Raw genomic sequence first — 19,386 nt, forward strand, 5'->3', positions numbered from 1 at the left:
GTAAGAGCAGAAACACAATCACAAGAACAAAATGGGGTTGAATTAATTGAATTATCTTCCCCCCCCGCCACCCCCCCCGCCAACCAAAGAGTGTTTAAGGACAAAGACTGCTGTATCACAAGCAGCTACTGAGATAGTGTCTAACCCTCAACAGAATTGGACAGACATCTGAAAATGAAGAATCTAGCACTACACAGGGAATGTAGGGAAAGTACTAGATACAGTCGAAAGTTCTAGTTGTCCAGCTCACATCAGCACGGGTGAAATGGGCTCCTCTATGGTACAACTTCAATGATTCTACCACAATCATTTTCAATTTCTGTGCAAAATCATGCTGACACGTTACCTTTCCAGCCATTCCATAGACTCTACTTCGGGGAGCGTCATTTGAAGAGAGGCCATCCACAACACAAAAATCAATGCCTATGTTTTTATACTTGAATCCATCTATGCAACATTCAATAAATTCCATATTGTTCTCTGTCAGTGTCCCAGTTTTATCCGTGAAAACATACTGGATCTGCAAGCAGGAGAATGGGAATGAAAACAGAATAAACACATTTAAAATCACTGCAGGACATAACAGAAAAAGAGTGAAGTGTTTTGGACCAACATAGAGAAGGCCCAAATGTGAATCAGATGAAGTTCAAACAGTAAAAATGATTGCAGATATGATTAACAGTTGAAAACCAAAGGAAAAATCAGCAATTGGTTGCAACATATGGCAAGAAAAATCTTTCAAATGTTAATGACAAAAGTTAATGCAGAAAGCAGGTTTCATACAAGGAAAATTCTCACAGGGGATTACAATTTTTCCATTCTGAAAAACTGTTAGTCATAGAGTTTTACAGCACAGAAACAGGCCCTTCGGCTCATCGTGTCCGTGCCGGCCATCAAGCACCTATCTATTCTAATCCCATTTCCCAGCACTTGGCCAATAGCCTTGTATGCTATGGCGTTTCACGTGCTTATCTAAATACTTCTTAAATGTTGTGAAGGTTCCTGCCTCCACCACCCCATCAGGCACTGTGTTCCAGATCCCAACCAACTGCTGGGTGAAAAGATTTTTCCTCAAATCCCCTCTAAACCTCCTGCCCCTTACCTTAAATCTATGCCTCCTGATTATTGACACTTCGGCTGAGGGAAACCAACCTAACCAATCCCCGCCCCCCTCAGCCTGCTCTGCTCTAAGGAAAACAACCCTAGCCTATCCAGTCTCTCTTCATAGCTGAAATGCTCCAGCCCAGGCTACATCCTGGTGAATCTCCTCTGCACCATCTCCAGTGCAATCTCATCCTTCCTATAGTGTGGTGACCAGAACTGTACACAGTACTCCAGCTGTGGCCTAACTAGCGTTTTATACAGTTCCATCATAACCTCCCTGCTCTTATATTTTATGCCTCGGCTAATAAAGGCAGGTATCTCATATGCCTTCCTCACCACCTTATCTACCTGTGCTGCTGCCTTCAGTGATCTATGGACAAGTACACCAAGGCCCCTCTGAACCTCTGTACTACCTAGGGTTCTACCATCCATTGTACATTCCCTTGCCTTGTTAGACCTCCCAAAATGCATCACCTCACACGTCTCAGGATTAAATTCCATTTGCCACTGCTCTGCCCATCTTACCAGCCCATCTACATCGTCCTGTAATCTAAGGCTTTCCTCCTCACTATTTACGACATAACCAATTTTCCTGTCATCTGCGAACTTACTGATCATACCTCCTATATTCATGTCTAAATCATTAACGTACATTAAACAGCAAGGGTCCAGCACCGATCCCTGCAGTACACCACTGGTCACAGGCTTCCAATCGCAGAAACAACCTTCGACCATCACTCACCGCCTCCTGCCACTAAGCCAATTTTGAATCCAATTTGATAAAATGCCCTGGATCCCATGGGCTCTTACCTTCTTGGCCAATCTCCCATGTGGGACCTTATCAAAAGCCTTACTGAAGTCCATGTAAGACTACATCAACTGCTTTACCCTCATCTACACACCTAGCCACCTCCTCGAAAAATTCAAACATATTTGTTAGACATCATCTCCCCCTGACAAAGCCATGCTGACTATCCTTGATTAATCCCTGCTTCGCCAAGTGTCCCTCAGAATTTTTTGCAATAGTTTCCCTACCACTGATGTTAGACTCACTGGCCTGTAATTACCTGGTTTTATCCCTGCTATCCTTCTTGAATAATGTTAGTAAAGCAAATCGGATTATGTAAGCGTAGCTGCATTTTATCCTGAAGTTACACACCAGTCCGTACGAGAATTATTCACTCACACAAAATAAAAAAGACAATTTCACATAAAATATATAATCTGGTACGGACCTGTCCTAGCTCTTCATTGAGATCCGATGTGTTTACCAGTGCTCCTTCACCCAAATGGTCGTCATACATGTCCTTATCCCAGGTAATGAAGTAAGAACCCAAGAATTTCTGCATCTCCACGGTGACATACATTGAGACGGGAATAATGAAGTTGAACAGCACCATGTAGGAGAGGAAGTCAGTGAACATCTTCACAAGCTGTGAACAGTGCAGTTCATTAGCTACATGTGCAGAAAAGGCTGGTCAGCTTCTTTATTATTTATTTATTTTTTATTTAGAGATACAGCATTGAAACAGGCCCTTCGGCCCGAGTCTTTTCCCCCTCCCATCTACATTTTTTAAGTTCTATCTTTCTCCACCTTAATAGCAAAGAAAATAAAAAACTAAAACAGCTGAGGATTTTTTCAACCAACAGAAGGCAATACTTCCCAACTGTTTACATACAACTTCAAAAGAAACAAAGCACAAAGGCTAGATTTCACAGTTGACAGCAAAGCAATGACACCGCTGACCTTGAAGAAAGCTGCCCACAAAGATCTAACCATCTCAGTGGCATGGATCCCCTTCCCAACTGCACTTTGAATCTGCCGCTAAGACAAAGGGATCTCCAGGCTTCAAGCAGCAGTGATGGCAACCAATCAAATTGAAAGTATTCACAGCGATAGCAAACCAGGAAGTTAAAAACTGAATTATTTTACTTTTATAAATTTATTGGAACATACACTCAAGATTAAGTAGAAGATTAAGTAGTTTTTTTTTTAAGAAGGGAATTTTATCATGCAGAAACTCGACACTCAAATCTAAAATTATTCTTTCAGGGTCATTGAAGCCATTCAGCAGTAATTATATTAAAAATCCAGTTGACACCCCATTCAATAAGGTGCAACTTTTTCAATTTTTACAGCGAGACTAAATCTAACAGTGAAAGTTCTTGTCAGTTAAATGATTTCTAATTGATTGCATTCTTGGTGGAGGGAGAGGAAGAGAAGGGGGTGGGCAGGGGTCGGGGGAAAGAGGGGCCCTCAGCAATGCACCCTCTGGAGAAGTGTGGAACGAATTGGCTGCAACTTCTGGACTTTCACCTTTAAGTGAACATGTATGGACTCTACTCCTCTGAAACTGGCAGCAGTTTCTAATGAAGGCAAACGCTGACAATCTGACTGTCATTACTACCACAGTCCGAGCGATACATTTGGCAGCTCAAGTGATCAATTCCCAACCCGAATGTTACAAGTTCAGTCCTAGAGTTACTCATCACCACAATCTAATTGCTTTAGCTGAGTGATTTGTGCAGCTCCCATACATCTGGAAGGGTGTAAACGCAGGTACAAAAATAAAATCAGACAAAGCACAGGGACCTTGCATAAGATCATTTACTGCTGCATCATAAATGTATTCTAGATAATTACATAATGGGATGTGTTGATTTTGGGTCATTAACCATGGTACATATTGTAAAAAAAAATGCATTCTATATATAACAACATGCTTCTCTTAGACCTGCTGCAAACAAAAATCAACAAATTCCTATTGCTTCCAATATTCTAGTCAATCTCATTTTTTAAAATAGGAGAACTGAGCAAAAAGAGTGTAAATATCTTTAGACTAACTCCATGCTATACAAAAGTGAGAGCAGTTTTATTCTGTATAAAAATCACTCTAAGGGTGCAGTTTCTATACACTATTGGCGTGCTTCCATACAAAACTTTTTTCATTGTGTGTTGTTCCTGTGGTTATTTTATGAAAATTAAACCGGGGACAACACTTGGAAGAATGTTTTTTCTTTGTCATCCATAACTTACTTTTCTTTAATTAGTGATATGTTAACACCTACAGGAACATGTGGGTTTGAAACAAGAAGTTGTCAATGAAGGAACTTTATTCGTTCAGTAATTGTAGAGAGAAAACAGGCACTCTCAAACCTCAAGAAATTTCACTACCCCCAGATCTTCAACTTCTACTGAGCTGCGACCATCATTTTGCAGCTCCCAGCTAGCACTGGGAGACAATTTTTCCCCCATAACTGCCAGGGTACGTCTCCATACAAAATCATTTTCCAGTCGTTGTAATGCAAATCTTCTCTGTTTAAGCATAAAAATTAGTTAAAATTATCGCAGTACCTTGTTGGTATCTCTTTCTTTGCCTGTTTTTGAACTATACCAGGGCTCATCATTAGCAGTATCATGTTGCCAGATGTACTTCAATGTGGTGCCTACCAAAGATTTACTGACCAATATGCACAGATACACTATTAAAAAAACATTAATAGACCTACAAGAGAAGAGAAATATTTCAAATTATTTTTATGGCTATGATACATAATACTAATAATGAAACTGCAAGAAATGTTAGATTTTTAAAAATTGGCTTCCATCATCGTGACAGGTATATTTGGGAATACAATGAAGAAACCATTACCGTATCTAATTCTGTCAGTTCTGCCTCGGTAATTTTCTGCTGTCCTTATCTTTATTGCCCTTTTACTCTTCTGCATTGCCAGATTCTGGTTGATTTCTCTCGCATTTCAGCATCCCTCGTTCTCTACTATAACAGTTCCTCTGCCTTATGTTAATGCATTAGCCAAGTCCTGCGCTCCATTGTTTCTCTGCCCAGACTTTCACCTCACCTCTTTTCCTATATTTCACTATGTAGCTACAATCCATAATATCCTGTGGCAGCAAAAATAACTGGCTTAGTAAGTCATACCCTTATAGACCTTCTTGCACTCTAAAATAACTAACTTGTATTAAAAGTTTGCTTCCTATTATTACAAAAACAGCAATTAAAATTATTGCACAAAATTTGCGACATTAGATATATTTGCAATGTTACACAGTGTTGCAGTTATCAACCAGGAAAACATTAACCACAAAATGTATCTACACTGAGCTGCAGTTAGTCTTGTAGACCAGGTTATTTTTATTTTCCAAACCAAAGTATGTTGTCATGCTGGCCACCTGCCAAGTATGAGGCACATTAATTTTGTCATGAACATTGATTTTAAACCGTTACTGGAGTGAAGAAAGGATTTGTTAAATAGATCAGCCGTGGCTGAAAAAGATATTTGCATATTAACAGACGGTGATTGGAAGGACAAAGGACCATTCCCTGACACATTCAAACACAATGGACCTTGATCACCAGGTATTGTGTGTAAGAGGAGCATTCCAAAAACAGCTAAGGTGATACAATCCAAGACGTGGTCTCACCAGTTAGTCACATGACTAACCTGCTGGGAAACCTGGTGTTTTTCTGAATTGTACTAAACAGTTTAAACTCAGAGTATCCATTTGCTCTTGGACTGAGAAGATCTCATTCCTGTCTGCTCCCATCTCTTTCTCACAAGCCTCTGAATCCACTGAAGACAAATGAACCCCAAGAGAGAAAAACCTTGTTGGCTTTAAGAGATTTAAGGAGAATACTGGGCCCCAACAAAAAGCAAGATCTACCTACAATCAAGGACTCTACAGTGAGCTCAAAGAACCGTAACAAAAACTCTTCAGATATTGCCTCAAAGTTTTCCACTTTATTTTTCTTCTGCCCTTTTCTGTCTCTATTTGCATGTATAGGGTATGCATGCTAGCGTGGGTGTGTCGTGAATCCATGGGCGTTAACCGAATTATAGTTGAAGTTTAATAAATTTCAACTTTTCTTCTTCAAACCTAAGAAAACCTGTTTGTGCTGCTTCCTTTGCCTTATAAGTGGAAAGCGGTGAACAAGGATTCACCGAGGGGGAGCTAAAAACATGGTGTGTTTAAAATTAAACCCTGTTACGTTAAGACCAGGTGAAGGCTCAGAGGGACCCCTAGACGCCTTTCTCACCTGGTCGTAACAATGTGGACAACATTACATTAGCAGTGCAACAGATCTATCCACCCTTATTTTCAAGCTCAGAACAAATACAAAATATTCTAATCAAAAATATTGCTAGCAATGGCACAATTAGGAAATTCAATGAAATAAAAAAAAAATCACATTCATAAGTTAGAATGAAATGCATAGTTTATAAGAATGTAATTACTTCTCCACCACTGAGCGTTTCTGTGACTTTCCTTGGTAGTTCAAGGCCATTTTGGTTTCCATCCCAGTATATATGGAAACACCTGAAATCGACAAACAGTTAAAAATGCAATATCTATTGTTCAATGCATGTACATGTATAAATATTGAAAACATCTGAAAAATGATATTACTTTATCTTTTGTGAAGAGTATATAGTCCTCACTCATAGCTTAAAACTGTATAATGACAACTATACCATTGTTTATTATAAGTAACAGAGGTCTCTCCACCCTCCCCCTCAAATATAATTACTTCCACAATAATTGATACAAAAGCTTACCATATATCTTGTCAGTGTTCTTTAAGGTGGCTCCTCTTAGCAACAGATTTTCAGGACCCAAAGATCTAACGTAAATAAGTATATATCAGTTTTGGAAGAAAAAAATGCGATCAAATAACAAATATTCCTTGGTTCAAAACATCGACAAAAACCCAGTTAAGAACATCTGCATACAATTCAGTTAAGTTCGTGTCTTTGACCAACCAAGCCACTCAGTGTCCACAGGTGTGCTTTCAAAACTCTCCTCTCTCGTACCTACAAAGCAATATGAATTGAAGCAATATCAATTCCACCCACTGGGTAAATGGTTTGCATACCTGAAGCACATGGAGTTTAACTGGATCAAGTTTATTAGCCAGTACATATGACAATACATTTATCTGCACTGAAATTCCTCACAAATTAATCTGCTGCTCTGTCAGAACATTAATCATGCAAATAATTATTTTTTCCCCAAGCAGCAATGTTTGACTACTATGAAGTTTAAGGTTTCAATACTAACATTGGAAAATGGGGATTGTTAAATTAAAAATGGGTATTACTTGATCAGATTAAGATTATAAATAAAATTGTCTCCAACCTCTCTCTCCCCTCAGCACAATGCACAGATTCAGTGCATACTTGGTTTTACAAATCTGGAGTTATTTTCCAATGTACAACAGTTCAGTTGCATAGAAACCTAACTTTTGTTGTAACATTTACCTTGCAGTTGGTTCTTGTTTATCGCTGAAAACGTTAACTCGTCCAACAAACCTGCAATCAAATTTTATATTAAAGTTGTATGATTTTGTTTTAAAAAATCTCCATGCAACAGTATTATTGAAAAAGTAAAGTAAAATACATCTTTAGCCTGAACAGAATAAAGACAGCTGCCAAAATTCTGTACAGGTATGTTTCAATATCACACTGACCAGATCATTTACCGGATGTGTTTTTTTTTATAATACAAAAACAAAAATTGATCTCATCCTAAGTTCCCAGGATTTATAATGCTATGTCAGTTTGTTCTACAGCACAGCAAGATAAAGAAAAAAACCTGTTGGGCCAACTACTACTCAATCTCTTGGGGCTCATTATATCTGGCCCCCAACAAACCTGGGAGAAAACATGCACACTTATCACCATAAAATGACTACATAGAAATGTCAGCATTAAATTAGCATTATCCCAGGCTAAATCATTACAGCTATACTGCTGCCAGTCCTGATCTAGGTCCATCTCTGTGGCTCTCAAATAACCCCGTTCCGGCATCGCACCTATTCCTTACCAAAAAAAAGGATTTCTCCGAGTCTCACTCATGACCAACTTTCTGGCCTTTTGCTGTAATTTTGTTACTTGGATCTTAGTTTTGTTATTATTTACTCCAGCCTCAGGCAATGCTGCTTTTTCTGCCCATGGTCACTTGGCTCAGTTCTTGACAAGAGTCGAGTGTAGGTTCAGGCTCTACTCCAGGACCCAAGGACATCTGTATTTCAGATGAGACATCAAACGGAGGTGGTTTGATATCTCCCACATCCAAAAACAGTCATTGGATTTGCTGTTTGTCTGTTTGCAGGACCTTGCTGTGCTCAAATCTGATGCTGCATCTGCCTTTTATTTCTAAATTCACTCACAGGATGTGGACGTTGCTGGTAAAGCCAGCATTTATTGTCCATCTCCAACTGCCCTCGAGAAGGTAGTGCTGAGCCGCGTTCTTGAACCACTGCAGTCCATGTGGTGTAGATTCACCCACAATGCTATTAGGTAGGGATTTCCACATTTTTGACCCAACAACAATGAAGGAACAGCAACATAAATTCCAAGTCAGGATGGCGTGCGACTTGGAGGGGAACTTGAAAGTGATGGTATTCCTGTACACTTGCTGCCCTTGTTCTTCTGGACAGTAAAGGTTTGGAAGGTGCTATCAAAGAAGCCTTGGGGATTTTCTGCAATGCATCTTGTAGATGCTACAAACTGCTAGGATTTGGACTCATGCGACTGGATTAGTCCAGGCCTCTAGATTACTAATCCAGCAGCATAGCCACTGTGCTACCGTACATCCTTGCAGATAGCAACTTTGCATAAACTTCAAAAGTAATTTGAACTGTGAAGCATTTTGGGGCATCCTGAGCATGTTGCATGAATGGACTACTGAAATGTCTCACTTTTTCAGCATTTCTGATTTTACAATTCCTGCTAACTTTCAGCTTTCTATCCCAGTACTGTCCTATGAGGTTATACTTATTTTTTCATACTTTCTCCACTGGACAGAGAATAGGATAAAATGCCTTTTTCCACCCAAGGGAGTGAGAACACTCACCATGCAGGTGCATTCTTCAGCTGGCATGGAGACAGAGGAGGACAGCAAGTTTATTCAAACACGGGAAGGGCTGCACTTTCAAGCTCAACTTACATTGACTGCACTTAGGCAAGGGAACCATGGTTGATTTTTTTTTCTCTCTCTCTCTCACTTTGGTACACACAGATCAACTGTGGAACCCCTACTGCAGCCCTGGAGAAGTTAGTTAAAAGCACAAATGACAGAAGGGTGCAAATTCAAGGTCCGTATGGCTCAATGGCACATCATGCATTTGATTTATCAACTCCACCCGGAATATACATATGGAATGTATATTTAAGAAAAAAACTGCTCTTCCAAATATTGCCCACATCCCAAGATTACAATTATTGCTATCCTGAATGTTTCTTTTTATTCGTTCTTGGGATGTTAGCATCACTGACATGGCCAGCATTTAATGTCCATCCCTAATTGCTCTTGAGCAGGTGGTGGTAGGCTGCCTTGCTGAACCCATTTACTCCTTATGATGGTGTTCAGTAGAGAATTCCCAGATAAGAAACTTGGGAGTCCCCATGACCTTGCTGCTCTTGTTCTTCTTGGTGGAAGGGGTCATGAGGCAAGGTGCAGTTGAACTGAACTTGGTCAATTAATGCACTGTCGACAGGCTGCACTGCAGATGACAGTCAAAGAGCTCCAGTGATGGAGGATATAGATATTGAGTCCAATAGCAGGTGTGCCAATCAAGCCACCTGTTACATGGTGTCGAGTTTAACTGTAGTCATGGCTGCAGGCATGCAGATAAGTGATGAATATTTCATCACACTTGACAAGCCCTGTAGATGGAGAAGGAGCTTTGAGGTGTCAGAAGACAAGCCACTTGCCACAGCACATCTAGCCTTTTCAAGCTCTTGCAGCCACTACGAACTGATGTAGCAGGTTGGGTTAAGTTTCTAGTCAGTGGTGACCGCTTCCTTCAAAAACTTTGAGCTTAATTATGTAGATGCAGGTCTAACTCTCAGCCACACTGTGAGATTCCCTGCTGCAGCACATTATGGTGCATCTGAAGCAGAGTTTAATATGTCCAATTGATGACTCCTAATAATTGCAGAGTTCTTTTGGGCTTAGCGCAAATGTTAATTTGTTACTACACAGTAGGAGAACTTCATTATGTTTTAGCATTGCAAAAAGACCCCAATGCATTATGCTGTTTTGGAAAAATAATCATTTTGATTCCAATGCATGATAAACTAATTAGCTTTACTTTGAGCCTTATTTTAATTGATATCCCACAGAAAATAAAAGCTCAAAGTAAAGATCAAGTGCATTAATAATGCAGAAAGATGAATATAATACACAATGGAACTTGTTTTTAGAAAATGCAATTCTGAATGGTAGCCAGCTACCCACAACAGGGCGGCACAGTGGCGCAGTGGTTAGCACCGCAGCCTCACAGCTCCAGAGACCTGGGTTCGATTCCGGGTACTGCCTGTGTGAAGTTTGCAAGTTCTCCCTGTGTCTGCGTGGGTTTTCTCCGGGTGCTCCGGTTTCCTCCCACAAGCCAAAAAGACTTGCAGGTTGATAGGTAAATTGGCCATTATAAATTGTCACTAGTATAAGTAGGTGGTAGGGAAATATAGGGACAGGTGGGGATGTTTGGTAGAAATATGGGATTAGTGTAGGATTAGTTTAAATGGGTGGTTGATGTTCGGCACAGACTCGGTGGGCCGAAGGGCCTGTTTCAGTGCTGTATCTCTAATCTAAACACAAAAAGGGGTAGGTTTAAAAAAAAAATGAAAAAAGAGTTGCAATAAATTATTTAAGAGTAAAAGCAAAACGTCTGTTTTTAAAAAGAAACTGCACATGTATATTTCAGTTCTGTAATAAATCTTCACAGGATCAGCATCTTAAATAAAATTGAGGGCACAGTCTTGAGTGACAATCAAATTCAACAGAAACTGATTGCTGACCATGGAGTTCTCACGCTGTTCAGTGGAGGGAAAGCTGACTAACAGCACGGCACTGTAATCAGAACCATCACTGTCCAACACCGTAAACAGACAATGTCCTGGAGCAAATAGCATTATGCTGCCTATACAATGACCTTAGATTCAAACCGAAGTTGAGATCCCCCAGCACCCCAGATAACAATGGTCTATAAATTCGCCCCATTTCCAATGCCTCTTTCCTCTGATAAATGCACCACTCCCTTTTACAATTTGTATGTTCTGTACCTTTTCAGAATCTGCTCAATTATTTCCTCAGCTAATGACTCAAGCAAATGAGATGCACAAAAAATTCTTAGCAATGAACAATCTTTCCAATTATTACCAATGTTATGAACCCAGGTTTCAAGGCCACCAGAATGAATGAGTTCACACTGGATAGACAAGGAACCTTGATTTTTGGGCTTACTGCCTTGCTATACTAAAAACTGAAATGGAGTTTAGCATCAAAAAGCAATCTGGTTTTCATGGATTAATTAAAATTAATTCTAAGTTCCAGACATGTTTATGTTTAAGAAGAACACCATCTAAATGAGTGTTTGTGATAAAATGGATCACCTTGATTGGTTAAATCAGGGGACATAATCACTGACCAATGCAAACAAATGGACCGCTGGGTTGAGCACTACCTAGAACTGTACTCCAGGGGGAATGTTGTCACTGAGACTGCCCTCAATGCAGCCCAGCCTCTACCAGTCATGGATGAGCTGGACATACAGCCAACAAAATCGGAACTCAGTGATGCCACTGATTCTCTAGCCAGCGGAAAAGCCCCTGGAAAGGACAGCATTACCCCTGAAATAATCAAGAGTGCCAAGCCTGCTATACTCTCAGCACTACATGAACTGCTATGCCTGTGCTGGGACGAGGGAGCAGTACCTCAGGACATGCACAATTCCAATATCACCACCCTCTATAAAAACAAAGGGGACCGCGGTGACTGCAACAACGACCGTGGAATCTCCCTGCTCAGTATAGTGGGGAAAGTCTTTGCTCGAGTCGCTCTGAACAGGCTCCAGAAGCTGGCCGAGCGTGTCTACCCTAAGGCACAGTGTGGCTTTCGTGCAGAGAGATCGACCATTGACATGCTGTTCTCCCTTCATCAGTTACAGGAGAAATGCCGCGAACAACAGATGCCCCTCTACATTGCTTTCATTGATCTCACCAAAGCCTTTGACCTAGTCAGCCGACGTGGTCTCTTCAGACTACTAGAAAAGATTGGATGTCCACCAAAGCTACTAAGTATCATCACCTCATTCCATGACAATATGAAAGGCACAATTCAACATGGCGGCACCTCATCAGACCCCTTTCCTATCCTGAGTGGCGTGAAACAGGGCTGTGTTCTCGCACCCACACTTTTTGGGATTTTCTTCTCCCTGCTGCTTTCACATGCGTTCAAGTCTTCTGAAGAAGGAAATTTCTTCCACACAAAATCAGGTGGCAGGTTGTTCAACCTTGCCCGTCCAAGAGCGAAGTCCAAAGTACGGAAAGTCCTCATCAGGGAACTCCTCTTTGCTGACGATGCTGCTTTAACATCTCACACTGAAGAGTGCCTGCAGAGTCTCATCGACAGGTTTGCAGCTGCCTGCTATGAATTTGGCCTAACCATCAGCCTCAAGAAAACGAACATCATGGGGCAGGATGTCAGAAATGCTCCATCAATCAATATTGGCGACCACGCTCTGGAAGTGATTCAAGAGTTCACCTACCTCGGCTCAACTATCACCAGCAACCTGTCTCTAGATGCAGAAATCAACAAGCGCATGGGAAAGGCTTCCACTGCTATGTCCAGACTGGCCAAGAGAGTGTGGGAAAATGGCGCACTGACACGGAACACAAAAGTCCGAGTGTATCAAGCCTGTGTCCTCAGTACCTTGCTCTATGGCAGCGAGGCCTGGACAACATATGTCAGCCAAGAGCGACGTCTCAATTCATTCCATCTTCGCTGCCTCCGGAGAATCCTTGGCATCAGGTGGCAGGACTGTATCTCCAACACAGAAGTCCTCGAGGCAGCCAACATCCCCAGCTTATACACACTACTGAGTCAGCGGCGCTTGAGATGGCTTGGCCATGTGAGCCGCATGGAAGATGGCAGGATCCCCAAAGACACATTGTTCAGCGAGCTCGCCACTGGTATCAGACCCACCGGCCGTCCATGTCTCCGCTTCAAAGACGTCTGCAAACACGACATGAAGTCCTGTGACATTGATCACAAGTCGTGGGAGTCAGTTGCCAGCGTTCGCCAGAGCTGGCGGGCAGTCATAAAGACAGGGCTAAAGTGTGGCGAGTCGAAGAGACTTAGCAGTTGGCAGGAAAAAAGACAAAAGCGCAAGGGGAGAGCCAACTGTGTAACAGCCCAGACGAACAAATTTTTCTGCAGCACCTGTGGAAGAGCCTGTCACTCTAGAATTGGCCTTTTATAGCCACTCCAGGCGCTGCTCCACACACCACTGACCACCTCCAGGCACTTACCCATTGTCTCTCGAGATAAGGAGGCCAAAGAAGATTGGTTAAATATTAGAAAAGGAGCCCAATTAGTTTAAGTGCGTAAATGATTGAGCTTTTACATCCAAATTTGATTTTTTTTAAAAGTATGTGTTTTAGGCCGTTTAATAATCATAACACTAAGAAAAATGAAGAATGGCAATCAGAGGGTTACGCATTTAAATTGAGAATCAAACTGGTATGTAGCAAACAGTTTGGCAACAGTTCAAACCTCAAAACATAGGCACAGAAAGTAACACCAGAGATAATTATGCATGTGAAATTGGTTACATTAGAATGAGACAACATAGGAAGGAGAAAACAATACAATTGACTATGTAGAGATTAATCCTGAAGCCATCCCCATAGTTTACAGTTTCCCAAAGCTAAGCAGAACTCCCCAACTCTACCACGGTTGACCCCCAAAGGATAAGGTTGTGTGTCTGTGTTGTCAACATCAAGGGATACTCTTGAAAGGATGGGGAGTACAGCATAAAAAGATAGAGATGAAAGGGCTAACCAAATTGCAGAGCTGGCTCAAAAGGCTCAACATGTTACTATTACATTCTTCTTAGGAATATGGAGGGCCATGGAACAGAGATAGGAGGTGGCCATTCAGCCCCTCAAGCCTGTCATGCAATTCAAATTAATGTCATGCCATTAAAATTAATCATGGTTGATCTGTATTTTAACTACATTCACCCGCCTTGGTTCTGCAACCCTTAAGACCCATGCCTAATAAAAAATCTTTTGAGCTCACATTTTAACCCAAATTTCTATTGGATGGTTCCAATTATTCCAAACAGAGAACTATGTACTTAGGACAGCAGAAGTATTCACCACTCATATTTACTGTTATTGCCCACCCACCTAACATGAAAGTCTGCGTACAAATCTAGATACCCACTCCATAAACTTTGTTCCGAATTGGCTCAGTTTTGCAATTACGGCAATAACCAACTTTTTGTCAATTTTACCATCAAGTTTATTTTTTTGTAGTATAGAGGAGAAATACTGCAACTTTCTGCTGAAAATCAAGTAATTAGGTTGCAGAAACCAAAGCTTAAAATTAAAATCATACAAAGTGGCAAACTTCTGACCATTAAACTTCGGTGCAGCCCAGAGGTTGACACAGGAACAGACAGCACCATTCACAACAGGGGTGTTCTGATGAAAGGTCACAGACCTGAAACGCTAACTCTGTTTCTCTCGCCACAGATGCTGCCTAACCTACTAGGTATTTCCAGCATTTTCTGTTTTTATTTTACAACAGGGGCATGTCTATTTCAACTCTCACCAAAAGCAACCAGAAATGCAAATGCTATAGAGGACCAGGTTTAATCAAGGAAATATGTCAACCCATGAGACAGAGAATTCCAGAAAGGTGGGAGGTTAAAAAAAGACAAACACACATTGTATTATTGTGGAAAGCTTGGTGCCTTGGCTTAGATATACCAACCTTCTGCTCTTATACTGCCCAGAAAACACGATTAGCAGCATCTAAATTGATCAAGTTTATGTTGTTTAGGACATTAGATGTGTAAATAATTTGGCAGGTTGTATTACTGGTATGTTGTGGCCAATTTGACAACTTAAAATACCTTGGACTAAAATAAAAAGCCACACTGTTGTTGACCGCAGCCTCCATCTCTGCAGCAGTTAAATGGGATTCAATGGTTTAACTACATTATATCAGTGGCTACAGTTCATGCAGAGTTCTTTGAGGTAGTGAAAGGCTCTGTATAAATGCAGGCTCCTTTGTTCTTCCTGAATACCAAGTTGCTCATTTCATGCAATCTTCCACCATGGAGTATGCAATACATTAAAAAATCTGAGACTTAAGCAAAAGGTGACATCAAGTTTCAGGACTCAATAAAAAGATTTAATGATGGGACTATAAATTTTGATAAAACATGGCAACTAGTGCAATATCCAAAATGAAATATGCAAATATGACGACTTTTACTGTTAATTCACAGCAAGTCGAATGCTACCTTCTGGTGCATGCACTCTCTATCAAAGCAATATAGCAGGAAGCATCAAGTTTTTGTTTACCCTTCATCGTCTCTGGGTCAAAATCCTGGAACTACCTTCCTAACAGCACTGTTGGTGTACCTATATTCCAAGGACTGCAGCGGTTCAAGGCAGCAGTTCATCACCATGTTCTCAAGGGCAATTAGGGATAGGCAATAAATGCTGGCCTAGCCAGCGGCACCCACATCCCTCAAACGAATAAAAACACCAATTTCCCCTCATCTCAGGGAATAGCAGATCTCTCCATCTACATATTTCATCGTATGCTAGAGCGCTGCTCATCAGCCGTTGCCTGTCACTGAAAATTCTATTAAAAGCGGGGATTTGAAGTTTACATGTCTCCTTATGCCAGCGTCTTCAGCCCCATCACAAACTCTGTACCCTTGCCACAAATTCCATCACCCTACCAGTCATTGCCTCAGCTGAATCACAGATTGCTATATGACCCGGAGTTGAGTTTCCAACCCCATATTCTTTGCACCACAAAGACTGCCTACTTCTACCTCTACAACAATCACCCATCTCTGCCCCTGCATCATCCAATCTGCTGCTGAAACTCTCATCCATGCCTCCGGATTTGACTACTTACTATAAAGCTCTCCCAGCCCACTTCCCATCGTTTAACCCCAAAAACTACAGCTCATTTGCAACTTTGCTGCCAATATCCTAAACTGCATCATGACCCACTCACCTATCACCCAAGTGCTCAATACATTGCCACCCGGTCCACCAAGGTCTCAAATTTAAAATTCTCAACCTTGCTCAAATCCCTCCATGGTCTTATTGCTCCTTTTCCCTGTAACCTCTTCCAGCCTTACAACCCTCCGAGAATTCTGCTTTCCTCCAACTCTGACCTCTTGTACATCCCACGCTCCCTTCGCCATTGGCAGCTGTGCTTTCAGGCATTTAGGCTGTTAAGCCCCAGAATTCATTTCTGAAACCTCTCTGTACTTCTAATATGCTCCTTAAAACCCACATCTTTTAACCTTGCAAATATTTCCTTCTTTGGCCCAATATAAATATTGTTTCATTATGCTCTTGTGAAGTGCCTTGGGACGTCCTCTTACATTAAAGTGGCTATATAAATGCAAGTTGTTGGAATCTGAACCAGCCTAACTCCAGAGACAAGCTAGTTCCTAACTCTAGATTTACATTAAATGTTTCATGCTGGTCTGGGATGAAATAATGTAATTCTCAAATAAATTACTATGCTTAGCCATATGGTCATGTATTCTTTAAGAAATAGCTGCAATGACATTCCACCCTTTGGCTTGTGGCCTACAGTTTGAGTTGAACTTTTATAGTAACAACCTGAGGCAACACACCCTTAGGTCCATCCATCCTACTCCCCAAAAGATTTCATTGATGTATCTGGAAACCTAATAACTGACTCAAGTTCCAGAGTGCTCGTTGCTTATCTGTGCTTTCCTGTTGGCATTTTCCAGACTCTAAACATATTCATTAGTTAAAGCCTCTACTTGCAGCCATGAAAAATGCCTTTTTATTCATTCATGGGATGCAAGCGTCACTGGCAAGGCCAACATGTGTTGCCAATCCCTAAATGCCCTTAAGGAGGTGGTGGGGAACCGTCTTCTTGAACTGCTGCAGCCCATGCGATACCCATAGTGCTGAAAGGAAGGGAGTTCCAGGTTTTTAACCCAATGAGTGAAGGAATGATCTAAGTCAGGATAATGTGTGACTTGGAGGGGAACTTGCAAATGGTGGCATTCCCATGCATCTGCTCCCCTTGCCCTCCTAGGTGGTAGAGGTTGCAGATTTGGACGGTGCTGTCGAAGAAGCCTTGGTGAGTCGCTGCAGTGCATCTTGTAGATGGTACACACTTCTGCCACGTTGCATCAGTGGTGAAGGGAGTGAATGTAGGAGGTGGTGGATGCGGTGCTGATCAAGCGGGATGCTTTGTCCTGAACGGCGTTGAGTTTCTCGAGTGTGTTGGACTGCACTCATCCAGCCAAGTGGAAAGTATTCCATCACACATCTGACTAGTGTCGTGTAGATGGTGGACAGGCTTTGGGGAGCCAGGAGGTAAGTTACTCACTGCAGAATTCAGAGTCTCTGACCTGCTCTTGTAGCCACAGTATTTATATCACTGCTCCAGTTCAGTTTCCAGTCAATGGTAACCCCCCAGGATGTTGATGGTGGGGGATTCAGTGATGTACATGCCATTGAATGTCAAGGCAAGATGGTCAGGTTCTCTTTTGTTGGACAAAGAGATTGCCTGGCACTTGTGTGGCAGGAATGTTACTTGCCACTTATCAGCCCAAGGCTGAAAGTTGACCAAGTCATGTTGCATATGGACACAGACTGCTTCAGTATCTGAGGAATTGAGAGTGGTACTAAACAGCATAAAATTATTAGCGAACATCCCCACTTCTAACCTTATGATGGAGGGAAGGTCATTGATGAAGCAGCTGAAGATGGTTGGGCCTAGGACATTACACTGAGGAACTCTTGCAGCAATGTCCTGGAACTTAGATATTTGGTCTCCAATAACCACAGCCAGCTTCCTTTGTACTAGATATGACTCCAACCAATGGAGAGCTCCTCCCCCATCCCAGATTCCTATTGACTTCAATTCTGGCAAGGCTCCTTGATGCCACACTCATTCAAATGTTGCCTTACTGTCAAGAGCAGTCACTCTCACCTCACCTGGCAGGATATTGCTGAGTAGGTGCCACTTGATAGCACCGTCGACAACACCTTCAATCACTTTACTGACGAACGAGAGTCGAGTCATGGGGCAGTAAATAGACCAGATTGGATTTGTCTTGCTTTTTGTGGACAGTACATAGCTGGGTGATTTCCACATTTATCCTGGGCAAAATTTTATCCTGGAAAAATATGCATATTCCACCCATTTGCCAATTACAAATCACTAATCTCCCAAATCGCTCACATTCTCAATTTCCAGCCAAATTGCTTTCACATGCATGTGACACGACACCTCCCATGAACTGTGCCCCTACCCAATTCCACTACCAACCTCTAATTCATTATATGATGTTTGGTATATTGCTACATACCTTGAGCTTTAACAAAAACAAGACAGAAAAATAGAGATCAGTAAAGGTTTAATTCCCCCTTCCCCCCCCACCACCAGGAATTGAAGTTACAGTAGGTGGGGTGGGTGGCACAAAGTTGGATCATCTGACGGATACGAGCAGCAACTGGCTTTTCACAGCTTCCCCCCCCACCCCATACACTCCTAAATCACACATGGATGAGCATACTGAGACACTGGGAGATGTAGAGAAGGGTAGTGGGGAGATGTGTGTATGTGCACATACACGTGACTGAAACAGACACACAGAATTGTAGATATTACAATGAAAAAGTGTGCACCATCCCTACGGAGAGGGAAACAATGAATTGAGAAATGAAGAACAAAGTTATGCAAAGGTATAATTTTTAGTGTCATACTACGTTTAAATGTCCATAGACATTTTGCATCCAATGAATCCTTTGTAAAGTCCAGTAACTGTCATTATGTCCAAAAACATAGCAGCCACTCTGCCAGCAACTTCCAAAACAGCAGAGAGTTGAAAGACAAGTTCATTTTTTTTCTTCAAGTGGTTGACACGAGATTTTCCCATTCTTTCAGGGTGCCATGTGATCTTTAGCCTCTGCAGTTACTTAAAAAATTTTTTAAATACGTAAAATGTTTTCAATTTTTCAACAATTTGAATTAAAAATTAAGACAACAAATAAACTGGGGATTTTTTACAAATATAATTTAACTGAAGCAACAAAACTGAGGAACAAAATAGCCAAGTAGCATCTTGATTTTAACATTTCATTAAATGGAAAGCACATCTGAATATAGCAATGCCTCAGTACTACAATTAATTATCAGTCTACATTATGCTGTCAAGGAAGAGAACATTT

General features: G+C 41.4%; 1 protein-coding gene across 5 annotated transcripts in view; it reads right to left on the reverse strand.

Moving 5' to 3' along the window:
* Nucleotides 1-19,386, reverse strand: part of LOC137377477 (phospholipid-transporting ATPase IG-like) — a 195,097-nt gene that overhangs the window by 105,265 nt on the left and 70,446 nt on the right. For all 5 annotated transcript variants that reach the window (XM_068047102.1, XM_068047105.1, XM_068047101.1 and 2 more), the window contains 6 exons: nucleotides 7,384-7,434; nucleotides 6,682-6,746; nucleotides 6,361-6,442; nucleotides 4,460-4,610; nucleotides 2,340-2,537; nucleotides 347-520 (listed from right to left, as the gene is read on the reverse strand). In XM_068047102.1, the coding sequence (XP_067903203.1) occupies nucleotides 347-520; nucleotides 2,340-2,537; nucleotides 4,460-4,610; nucleotides 6,361-6,442; nucleotides 6,682-6,746; nucleotides 7,384-7,434 (721 nt within the window). The remainder of the gene's footprint in view (nucleotides 1-346; nucleotides 521-2,339; nucleotides 2,538-4,459; nucleotides 4,611-6,360; nucleotides 6,443-6,681; nucleotides 6,747-7,383; nucleotides 7,435-19,386) is intronic.

This window comes from Heterodontus francisci, chromosome 15, assembly GCF_036365525.1.
Source record: "Heterodontus francisci isolate sHetFra1 chromosome 15, sHetFra1.hap1, whole genome shotgun sequence".
Lineage (NCBI taxonomy): Eukaryota > Metazoa > Chordata > Chondrichthyes > Heterodontiformes > Heterodontidae > Heterodontus > Heterodontus francisci.